The sequence below is a fragment of the Bombina bombina genome, chromosome 3, assembly GCF_027579735.1.
Source record: "Bombina bombina isolate aBomBom1 chromosome 3, aBomBom1.pri, whole genome shotgun sequence".
In the NCBI taxonomy this organism is placed as follows: domain Eukaryota; kingdom Metazoa; phylum Chordata; class Amphibia; order Anura; family Bombinatoridae; genus Bombina; species Bombina bombina.
In genome coordinates, this window is record NC_069501.1 from 949,605,658 (window position 1) to 949,618,540 (window position 12,883).

General features: G+C 41.7%; 1 protein-coding gene across 4 annotated transcripts in view; it reads right to left on the bottom strand.

The window, feature by feature from the left end:
- Positions 1-639: 639 nt before the first annotated feature.
- The window catches only part of ENOX1 (ecto-NOX disulfide-thiol exchanger 1), a 1,465,540-nt gene continuing 1,453,296 nt past the window's right edge, over positions 640-12,883 (bottom strand). For all 4 annotated transcript variants that reach the window (XM_053707980.1, XM_053707982.1, XM_053707981.1 and 1 more), the window contains one exon: positions 640-1,874. In XM_053707980.1, coding sequence (XP_053563955.1) covers positions 1,743-1,874 — 132 coding nt within the window. In that variant the 3' untranslated portion in view covers positions 640-1,742. The remainder of the gene's footprint in view (positions 1,875-12,883) is intronic.

Consider the following 12,883-nt stretch of genomic DNA (forward strand, 5'->3'; position numbering starts at 1 on the left):
GGTGGCAGATTATGGCTTAATAGGTTTAATAAAGTGTTTGCGATGCGGGAGGGTGGCGGTTTAGGGTTTAATAGGTAGTTTATGGGTGCTTTGTAACATTTTAGTTATGAGTTTTGTAAAACATTTTTGTTTTGCAAAATCCATAACTACTGCTCTCAGATCGCGGTATGAATCGTGTCGGTATAGGCTGTAACGCAAGCATTTTAGCCGGACCGGACAACCTATAATATGGCTCAATGAAAATCCTGCACTCAAACATCATTTTTTGGAGTGCGGAATGGAAGTTGCGTTACAGGCTAAAATGCTTGCGGTATAGCTATACCGTCGCAACTCGTAATATGCGTTCCCGGCCATTCCATGCGTAATGGCCAATTTTTTAGCGGTATAGCTGTACCGCAAAACTTGTAATCTAGCCGAACGTCTTTCTTATGCCTTGCCAACTTCAAGAGTATATATCAATCTACACTATTTTCTAATCCTCTAAGTGTTGATACAAGAAAACAGCAATATGCTTCCTTTCAAAAGGTGTTCAGGTCAAACATTTAGCAAATGCAAGGTTACTTAAAAAATGAGTCATTAGTCTTAATCTTTCAGTAATAATGATGTTGATGATGAAAGTAATATATACAAAATACCTGGTAAGTACAATCAATTTTATTGGAAAACGGACCTTATGTTTCTAATTTTTATATAAAATTTGATAATAATGCAGCTGAATATTTATTTAATGCATATATATGAATATATTACATAACAATACAGTAAAACAACAATTGTTTACTCAATATTTACATAAGGAAGATACATTTACATTTGCTGATGTGTTACTCTTAATTTGCCGGTTATGATATATATTTAGAAAAATAACTTTACATTTCCCTTTCAAGAAGCTGTTAGTAATTGAATAATCTCTCCCGGCAAGGCAAAAATCTCTTTGTTTTTTCTGGTACGATATGTATAACGGCAACAATAATGCACCTTTGGGAGCCACATACAGCTAATAAAATATTTTTATATATATATATATATATAATTATCAACTTCAACTAGTACAATTTCATACAAATTGGTTTCTTGACAGACTTATATAGGAAAGATTATGAAGTCTTTTGTGGTTGGAATAATAGGAAAAGATGTAAACAAGAATTTAATACAACCTACCGTGTCATTATTGCAACCTCTTTCTAACTCCTACAAATGAAATAGAAATGGGAAGTTTTAAATAAATATATTACCGGGACTAAAAATGTCCTGTAGACAGCCTATTCTAGATTAGCTGGTAATACCACAATTTTAACGTCTGCTTATAAGCATTAATGTAAATCCTGTTTATAGAATATGAATTAAAGTATTTAAGAAAAATAAATAAAATATCTTTGGAAACTTGATAAACTTTCAGTTTATTACATCGCATAACAGGATTTGTTTTAAGCTTATCTAGAACAGTTGACTTTCCCTCTTACAAGTCTTTCTACTTGGCATTAATGGATAATAAGACATTTTTAAAACTTTCTAACTTCAAAAAAAAAATGTTTGCGTTATTTATTTCTATAGTAAAGAGGTCTATCACAATTTTTGAAACAAAACCTCAAGGACTGGCGCAAAATGACATCTTTACTCACAAGAGAACGTCACATATTTAACTAAAGTCAGATTTTAATGCCCTGAAAATGTTCAGAACTTCCTTAATACTTTTGCAATGCTACAGTTCATCATATCAATGTCTATATTGATATTTGTAGTCAAGTAGTTTTAATCCCTTCAAAGGCACAAAACTTCCATCTCTTTTCCAGTGTTGCTCCTACACCAGTTAACTCTTGTTTGAACATGCGTGGCAACTTCATCAGCAGCATTTCTATTTCATTTGCAGATATCTACAAAAATAAATAAGAAAAAAAAAGAGATGTAAGATTTACATGTAACGCAAAACAAAATCAATTACCAAAGCCAGATTACCAGAGAACAAAATCTTTGCAGAGATTAATCAACTTTTATGTAGATGACGCTGTGTAAATCGCATTGTACAGGTTATTAATCAGTATCTCCATTATGGTACCATTCCAAGCTCCATGAGATAACTGTACACATTATCATTATTATTATTGCTATTACTGATTAAGTGGAGAACCATACAAACACATAAAGTTATTAGAAATATTAAAATAGCTGCCATGTTTTAATTCTTCATTGACCGGACATATTTTGCCTTGTGGATGGCTAGAAATCCTTATGACTTATACTGTGCTCTCACCTCACTATCTGTCCACTCGACCCCATCCCCTCACAGCTACTCCCCTCCCTCTCTTCTATCCTTACCCCTATACTCAAACATTTTCAACCTCTCCCTCATCTCTAAAACATGCACTGGTCACACCTGTCCTCAAAAAAACCTTCTCTCGATCCAACCTCCCCATCTAACTACTGCACTATTTCCCTACTTCCTCTTGCCTCAAAGCTTCTTGAAAAGATAGTATATGCATGCCTATCCCATTTCCTTACATTACACTCCCTCCTTGACCCACTGCAATCTGGATTTTGTCCCCATCACTCCACAGAGATAGCAATCATTAAGGTTACCATACCAATGATCTACCTAAAGCCAAATCTAAAGGCAACTTTCTCTCTGCTTATCCTCCTTGATCAGTTTGCAGCCTTTGATACTGTTGACCACCATATTTTACCCCAAAACTTCCAATCCTTCTGCATTTGTGACACAGCCCTCTCATAGTTCTCTTCCTACCTGTCTAACCGTACCTTTAGTGTAGCCTTCTCTGGGGATCCCTCTGTCCCATTACCCCTTTCTGTTGGGGTACCGCAAGGCTCTGTCCTCAGCCCCCTTCTCAATCTACACGTCATCATTAGGTTCCGTAATAAAGTCCCACAGGTTTCATTATCATTTGTATGCCGATGACACCCAAATCTCTGCACCTATCTCTTTTCTTGCTAACCCATGTCACTAACTGTCTCTCACATCTCATCTTGGATGTCCTCTTACTACCTTAAGCTAAATCTTTCCTTACTTTCCTTCTTCCAAATTCTACACCCCCCCATCTCTCTATAACTGTTGAAAACTCCATTATTACCCCTACCTCGCATGCCCAATGTCTTGGGGTCACATTTGACTCAGATCTTTCATTCACTCCTCACATTCAGGTCTTGGCTAAATCCTGCCACTTCCACATTAAAAACATCTCTAAAATTAGACATTTCCTTACACAAGACACAACTAAGATTTGAATTCTCTCTCTCATCCTTTCCCGCCTCTACTACTGCAACTCTGTCCTATCTGGTCTCCCTAGCTGCCACCTAGCTCCTTTACAATCTATAATGAATGTATCTACCAGGCTCATCCTCCTTAAACATCACTTTTCATCTGCTGCACCTCTCTGCCAATCCCTTCACTGGCTTCCTCTTGCCTCCAGGATTAAACACAAAATTCTGACATACAAGGCCCTCAACTGCACTGCTCTCCCCTATATCTCAGACCTTGTCTCCAGATACTCTCCCTCCCATTCCATTTGTTTTGCTCACAACCTCCTACTCTCCTCCTCTCTTGTTACCTCTTGACATTCCCATTTACAGGACTTCTCCAGACTGGCTCCCATCTTGTGGAACTCTCTGCCTCGCTCTACAAGACTCTCCCCTAGTTTTGAAAGCTTCAAGTGCACCCTAAAGACTCTATTGTTCAGGGATGCATTCAACCTACACTAACCTTTCCTAATCCCAGTTCCTCTCCTCCACTGCTATCCCCTTGAACCCCCTTAGCATGTAAGCCTAAGAGCCCAACTGTTTGCAGGTCAACTTCATAAGTGAAGACTACAACAGTGCAGATCTCAGCAGGGCCCTCTACCCATTTGATCCCTATAAATGTTACCTTGTATACCGCCTATGTTTATAGCGCTGCGGAATCTGTTGGCGCTCTACAAATAAATGATAATAATAAAATGATAATAATTAACCCCACCAACTTTAAAAGTGCTCATGAACATCCCCTGATCTTTTTGATTCTTGTATATGTACTCAACATAAGCGTAAGATGTAAGAAAATCAGATTTACATTTTATAGGCTATTTATAATCTAAATGGCTTAGTTGATAGAAACAGACAAGCAAAAATAACTATAATCCTTCCATTTTTAAAATGTTTTGTCCTTAATCATTCCTGTGTTACTCTCTTTACATACTTGTATATTTTATCATACTAAAATACATTTTCTTCCAGTATATTACTGGTTAGTGTAGTGTTGTGCTTACTTCCTAGTTTGGTTAGATGGCACATTGAGAAACAGACAAGCAAAAATAACTATAATCCTTCCATTTTTAAAACTTTTTATCCTTAATCATTCCTGTGTTACTATCTTTACATACTTGTATGTTTTACCATACTAAAATAATTTTGTTGCCAGTATATTACTGGTTAGTGTAGTGTTGTGCTTACTTCCTGGTTTGGTTAGATGGCACATTAAAGCTTCCATACAAAGATGATGTCATCAAGTGGGCTGTGCTTACAATCAGAACAGTTCAGAAGCCATCTTGTGACAGTTTTGTGATGCAGTTATAAAGTACAAGTAACAAGGACTGAACCTCAGGATCAGAGCTGCTAATAATAAGTGTAATGTCAGCTACAGATCACTGCAGCAGGATACAGCATCAGCTAGTGAGGAAGAGTAAGAACTGTCAGTTATACATAAGTTATATTGCAGTTATACAGTATTAAATTACCCTGGATTACTGTCTACAGAACAGACTTATTCAGCTGGTCAGGTAGTTCCCTTGTAATCTTGCATACTACCTGATACTGAGATTACTATAGTGATGCATATACAGTGTACAGGACTGCTAATATAAGGAGTGCAGCAGCCATATTACTGTGTGCAAATCTACAGGAGCCACCTTGTTATGTAATCCAGTAAATAAAGTGCCAGTCTACATTTAGAAGTTGCCAGTGCATCATTCATATAAAGAGTTAATGTTTGTTATGTAAGGACATTACATCTGGCGATGAGTATACTACCACAAACTCGCGCTACAATTGCTGTATTTGAAGCATTGAAAGAATTTGACCCTGACTTAGATAACTGGGTTTCCTGGACTGAACGGCAACAGCAGTATTTACTTGCCAATGACATTGGAGATACTAAGTCTGTTGCGGTCTGTCTGATAGTGATGTCGCAAACTTAAAATTTTCCGTTCGCGAACTTCCGCAAGTGTTCACGAACGGGCGAACCGGGCGAACCGCCATTGACTTCAATAGGCAGGCGAATTTTAAAACACACAGGGACTCTTTCTGGCCACAATAGTGATGGAAAAGTTGTTTCAAGGGTACTAACACCAGGACTGTGGCATGCCGGAAGGGGGATCCATGGCAAAACTCCCACAGAAAATTATATAGTTGATGCAGAGTCTGGTTTTAATCCATAAAGGGCATAAATCACCTAACATTCCTAAATTGTTTGGAATAACGTGCTTTAAAACATCAGGTATGATGTTATATCGATCAGGTAGTGTAAGGGTTACGCCCGCTTCACAGTGACAGGCCAAACTCACCGTTAAACGCACCGCAAACGCAAACAGTCAATTTGCGCAACCGCAAACTCCCCATTGCCAGCGAGATAGATAGATTTAATAGATAGATAGATAGATAGATAGATAGATAGATTAGATAGATAGATCAATAGATGCAATAGTTACATTTGATAGATACGATAGATAGATTTGATAGATCAATAGATAGATTTGATAGACGTGTATATGGCATGGATTTTAGGAACCGGGAGATGGAAAAAGATGCTTGGTCGGTCCTCCTACTTCAAATTTGGGGCACTGTGCGTGCAATCTACTGTGCCACCAGATATGAGTGGTGTGTTAAGTAGTACTATTCTTATCACTTTAATCCCTGTTACGTCCCCTATCAGGGGACGTGCATATGGCATGGATTTTAGGAACCGGGAGATGGAAAAATATGCTTGGTCGGTCCTCCTATTTCAAATTTGGGGCACTGCGCGTGCAATCTACTGTGCCACCAGATATGAGTGGTGTGTTAAGTACTACTATTCTTATCACTTTAATCCCTGTTACATCCCCTATCAGGGGATGTGTATATGGCATGGATTTTAGGAACCGGGAGATGGAAAAAGATGCTTGGTCGGTCCTCCTACTTCAAATATTGGGGTACTGCGCGTGCAATCTAATGTGCCACCAGATAGGAGTGGTGTGTTAAGTAGTACTATTCCTATCACTTTAATCCCTGTTACTTGCCTTTTTTTTTGTTTTGTTTTTTGAAGCCACAGTGCAGCACCAGAGGCCAGAAAAATTTGGCATGTACACATGCCTGAAAAAATAAGGTATTGTTGCAGCCGCTGCTGTAGCAGCGGCCAGAAAAATTGATGTTTGTTTCCCAGGCATAAAACATTGCGGCTTGAACCCTAGTTGGTGGCGGATAAGTCATGCAAGTCATCCGGCATTCGAAGATAAAATACAGCAGCTTGTGGACCATTTATAGCCCAAGGCAGATCATCTCATCAGGCCTTTTTTACTCAAATGTATTGCCTAATGTCAGTCCCTTCGGGATCCATCCCTCATTCATCTTAATAAAGGTGAGGTAATCTAGACTTTTTTGACCTAGGCGACTTCTCTTCTCAGTGACAATACCTCCTGCTGCACTGAAGGTCCTTTCTGACAGGACACTTGAAGCGGGGCAGACCAAAAGTTCAATCGCAAATTGGGATAGCTCAGGCCACAGGTCAAGCCTGCACACCCAGTAGTCAAGGGGTTCATCGCTCCTCAGAGTGTCGAGATCTGCAGTTAAGGCGAGATAGTCTGCTACCTGTCGGTCGAGTCATTCTCTGAGGGTGGACCCCGAAGGGCTGTGTCGATGCATAAAGTGTTGTAGATCAGATTACACACATGTGCCATGCACGGCACATGTGTCAACTTGCCCAATTTCAATGCCGTCAACAAATTACTTCCGTTGTCAGAAACCACTTTGCTGATCTCCAGTTGGTGCGGAGTCAGCCACTGATCCACCTGTGCGTTCAGGGCGGACAGGAGTGCTATTCCGGTGTGACTCTCTGCTTTCAGGCAAGTCAACCCCAAGACGGCGTGACACTGCCACATCTGGGATGTGCAATAGTACCTGCGGAGCTGGGGGAGTGCCGTTGATGTGGAGCAAGATGCAGCAGCAGAAGAGGACTCAGCCGAGGAGGTTATGGAAGAGGATGGAGTAGGAGGAGTAGAGGAGGTGGCAGCAGGCCTGCCTGCAAGTCGTGGCGGTGTCACCAACTCCTCTGCAGAGCCACGCATTCCATGCTTGGCAGCCGTCAGCAGGTTTACCCAATGCACAGTGTAGGTGATATACCTGCCTGACCATGCTTTGCAGACCAGCTATCAGTGGTCAGATGGACCCTTGCCCAAACACTGTGTGCCAGACATGCCATAACTTCCTTTTGCACAATCGAGTACAGGTTGGGGATTGCCTTTTGTGCAAAGAAATTTCGGCCTGGTACCTTCCACTGCGGTGTCCCAATAGCTACAATTTTTTGAACGCCTCAGACTCCACCAGCTTGTATGGTAAAAGCTGGCGGGCTAAGAGTTCAGACAAGCCAGCTGTCAGACGCCGGGCAAGGGGGTGACTTTGCGACATTGGCTTCTTACGCTCATACATGTCCTTGACAGACACCTGACTGTGGGCAGATGAGCAGGAACTGCTACGGAAGAGAGACGGAGTGGCGGATGGTTGAGAGGGGGCAAGGAGGACAGCAGTGGTTGACGTGGCTGAAGATGCTAGACCAGGAGGAGGATGGCGACTTTGAGTTTGTGTGCTGCTTCTACTCATGTGTTCATCCCATCGGCGTTTGTGATGTGAGATCATGTGCCTTTGCAAAGCAGTTGTACCTAGATGGGTGTTGGGCTTCCCACGACTCAGTTTCTTTTGGCACAGGTTGAAAATGGCATCACTGTTATCAGAGGCAGACACACAAAAAAAATGCCACACTGCTGAGCTCTGCGATGACGGGATTCTGGTGGTGGCAACAGCATGCGTTGATTGGCGTGCTGTCTGGCTGACCCCGGGTGCCGATGCATGCTGTCTGACTGTGCCATTAGCTCCTTGCGACGACCTCCCCCTGCTTCCAACTCGTCTCCTCCTCTCTGTCTCCCCATCTGATCTTTCCCCCTCTTCTTCTTCTCTTCTAGCGGGCACCCACGTGACATCCATGGATGCATCATCATCAACCACTTCACTTGTATCTGACAAATCAACAAAGGAAGCAGCAGCGAGTACAACATCATCATCATCACACCATACGTCCATGTCTGTAATGCTGCCTGACTGAGACATTTCACTGTTATCTACATCCTCTGTCAATGATGGTTGCACATCACTCATTTCTTCAAACTGATGTGTCAATAACTCCTCTTACAGATCAAGTGAAACGGCTGTGGTGCTAGTGTTGGTGGTGGCGGCAGGCGGGCGAGTGGTCACTTGAGAGGTGCCCGAAGCTAAGCTGGATGGTGCGTCAAGGTTCCGAGCGGAAGCTGAAGAAGATTGGGTGTCCTGTGTTAGCCAGTCAACTAGGTCCTCCTCAGAACTTTTCGCATCCATGGTACGTGGCCTCTGAACACTGGGCATTATTGTAGGGTCAAAGGGAATCACAGCACCACGACCACGACGGCACCTGCGGGGTGGCCTGCCTCTGCCTGTCATTTTTTTTTAAATATACACTTACACTACTATTAAACAAGATATGAGTGGTGGCACTGGGCAAGTGGGCACAGTATACGCTGTGAGCCTGACACAAAAAAGCAGACTGATGTTTCACAGTCAAAAAAGTTTATTTTTTTTAAAATGTACACTTACACTACTATTAAACAAGATATGAGTGGTGGCACTGGGCATGCGGGCACAGTATACGCTGTGAGCCTGGCACACACGCTGGCAAGCAGGCAATTGCAATTATATTACACTAGCAGACTGATGTTTCACAGTCAAAAAAGTTTTTATTTTTAAATTTACACTACTGTTACAACAGATATGAGTGGTGGCACTAATTGGCAAGTGGGCCTGGCACACACGCTGGCAGGCAGGCAACTGCAATTAGATTACACTAGCAGACTGATGTTTCACAGTCAAAAAAATTTTTATTTTTAAATTTACACTACTGTTACAACAAATATGAGTGGTGGCACTAGTTGGCAAGTGGGCCTGGCACACACGCTGGCAGGCAGGCAGGCAACTGCAATTAGATTACACTAGCAGACTGATGTTTCACAGTCAAAAATGTTTTTTTTTGTTTAAATTTACACTACTGTTACAACAGATATGAGTGGTGGCACTAGTTGGCAAGTGGGCCTGGCACACATGCTGGCAGGCAGGCAACTGTAATTAGATTACACTAGCAGACTGATGTTTCACAGTCAAAAAAGTTTTTTTTAAAAAAAATTACACTACTGTTACAACAGATATGAGTGGTGGCACTAGTTGGCAAGTGGGCCTGGCACACACGCTGGCAAGCAGGCGACTGCAATTAGATTACACTAGCAGACTGATGTTTCACAGTCAAAAAAGTTTTTTTTAAAAAAATTTACACTACTGTTACAACAGATATGAGTGGTGGCACTAGTTGGCAAGTGGGCCTGGCACACACGCTGGCAAGCAGGCGACTGCAATTAGATTACACTAGCAGACTGATGTTTCACAGTCAAAAAAGTTTTGTTTTTTTAAATTTACACTACTGTTACAACAGATATGAGTGGTGGCACTAGTTGGCAAGTGGGCCTGGCACACACGCTGGCAGGCAGGCAACTGCAATTAGATTACACTAGCAGACTGATGTTTCACAGTCAAAAAAGATTTTTTTAAAAAAATTACACTACTGTTACAACAGATATGAGTGGTGGCACTAGTTGGCAAGTGGGCCTGGCACACACGCTGGCAGGCAGGCAACTGCAATTAGATTACACTAGCAGACTGATGTTTCACAGTCAAAAAAGTTTTTTTTTTTAAATTTACACTACTGTTACAACAGATATGAGTGATGGCACTAGTTGGCAAGTGGGCCTGGCACACACGCTGGCAGGCAGGTAACTGCAATTAGATTACACTAGCAGACTGATGTTTCACAGTCAAAAAAGTTGTTGTTTTTTAATTTACACTACTGTTACAACAGATATGAGTGGTGGCACTAGTTGGCAAGTGGGCCTGGCACACACGCTGGCAAGCAGGCGACTGCAATTAGATTACACTAGCAGACTGATGTTTCACAGTCAAAAAAGTTTTTTTTTTTTAAATTTACACTACTGTTACAACAGATATGAGTGGTGGCACTAGTTGGCAAGTGGGCCTGGCACACACGCTGGCAAGCAGGCGACTGCAATTAGATTACACTAGCAGACTGATGTTTCACAGTCAAAAAAGTTTTGTTTTTTTAAATTTACACTACTGTTACAACAGATATGAGTGGTGGCACTAGTTGGCAAGTGGGCCTGGCACACATGCTGGCAGGCAGGCAACTGCAATTAGATTACACTAGCAGACTGATGTTTCACAGTCAAAAATTTTTTTTTTTTAAATTTACACTACTGTTACAACAGATATGAGTGGTGGCACTAGTTGGCAAGTGGGCCTGGCACACACGCTGGCAGGCAGGCAACTGCAATTAGATTACACTAGCAGACTGATGTTTCACAGTCAAAAAAGTTTTTATTTTTAAATTTACACTACTGTTACAACAGATATGAGTGGTGGCACTAGTTGTCAAGTGGGCCTGGCACACATGCTGGCAGGCAGGCAACTGCAATTAGATTACACTAGCAGACTGATGTTTCACAGTCAAAAAAGTTTTTTTTTTTAAATTTACACTACTGTTACAACAGATATGAGTGGTGGCACTAGTTGGCAAGTGGGCCTGGCACACATGCTGGCAGGCAGGCAACTGCAATTAGATTACACTAGCAGACTGATGTTTCACAGTCAAAAAAGTTTTTTTTTTAAAAAATTACACTACTGTTACAACAGATATGAGTGGTGGCACTAGTTGGCAAGTGGGCCTGGCACACATGCTGGCAAGCAGGTGACTGCAATTAGATTACACTAGCAGACTGATGTTTCACAGTCAAAAAAGTTTTTTAAAAAAAATTTACACTACTGTTACAACAGATATGAGTGGTGGCACTAGTTGGCAAGTGGGCCTGGCACACACGCTGGCAGGCAGGCAACTGCAATTAGATTACACTAGCAGACTGATGTTTCACAGTCAAAAAAGTTTTTTTTTTAATTTACACTACTGTTACAACAGATATGAGTGGTGGCACAAGTTGGCAAGTGGGCCTGGCACACACGCTGGCAGGCAGGCAACTGCAATTAGATTACACTAGCAGACTGATGTTTCACAGTCAAAAAAGTTTTTTTTTTTTTAAATTACACTACTGTTACAACAGATATGAGTGGTGGCACTAGTTGGCAAGTGGGCCTGGCACACACACTGGCAGGCAGACAACTGCAATTAGATTACACTAGCAGACTGATGTTTCACAGTCAAAAAAGTTTTTTTTTTTTAAATTTACACTACTGTTACAACAGATATGAGTGGTGGCACTAGTTGGCAAGTGGGCCTGGCACACACGCTGGCAGGCAGGCAACTGCAATTAGATTACACTAGCAGACTGATGTTTCACAGTCTAAAAAGTTTTTTTTTTTAAATTTACACTGCTGTTACAACAGATATGAGTGGTGGCACTAGTTGGCAAGTGGGCCTGGCACACACGCTGGCAAGCAGGCAACTGCTATTAGATTACACTAACAGACTGATGTTTCACAGTCAAAAAAGTTATTTTTTTAAAATTTACACTACTGTTACAACAGATATGAGTGGTGGCACTAGTTGGCAAGTGGGCCTGGCACACACGCTGGCAGGCAGGCAACTTCAATTAGATTACACTAGCAGACTGATGTTTCACAGTCAAAAAAGTTTTTTTTTTAAATTGACACTACTGTTATAACAGATATGAGTGGTGGCACTAGTTGGCAAGTGGGCCTGGCACACACGCTGGCAGGCAACTGCAATTAGATTACACTAGCAGACTGATGTTTCACAGTCAAAAAAGTTTTATTTTTTAAATTTACACTACTGTTACAACAGATATGAGTGGTGGCACTAATTGGCAAGTGGGCCTGGCACACACGCTGGCAGGCAGGCAACTGCAATTAGATTACACTAGCAGACTGATGTTTTACAGTCAAAAAAGTTTTTTTTTTTTTAAATTTACACTGCTGTTACACCAGATATGAGTGGTGGCACTGGGCAAGTGGGCCTGGCACACACGCTGGCAGGCAGGCAACTGCAATTAGATTACACTAGCAGACTGATGTTTCACAGTCAAAAAAGTTTTTTTAAAAAATTTACACTACTGTTACAACAGATATGAGTGGTGGCACTTAGCAAGTGGGCCTGGCACACACGCTGGCAGGCAGGCAACTGCAATTAGATTACACAAGCAGACTGATGTTTCACAGTCAAAATTAAACAGGCAAAAAAAAAATTATGTTCTAGCCCTAAAAGGGCTTTTTGGGGTGCTGTCCTTACAGCAGAGATCAGATGAGTCCTTCTGGACTGTAGTGAACACTGAATACACTAGCCTAGCTATCAATTTCCCTATGAAATCAGCAGCAGCTACACTGTCCCTCCTCTCACTAACAATGCAGCTTCCGAATGAATCTAAAATGGCTGCTGTCCAGGAGCTGGGAGGGTCTGGGAGGGAGTGTTTGCTGCTGATTGGCTGAAATGTGTCTGCAGACTGTGAGATACAGGGTTAAAGTTTACTCAATGATGACGAATAGGGGGCGGATCGAGCATCGCATATGTTCGCCTGCCGCTACGAACGCGAAC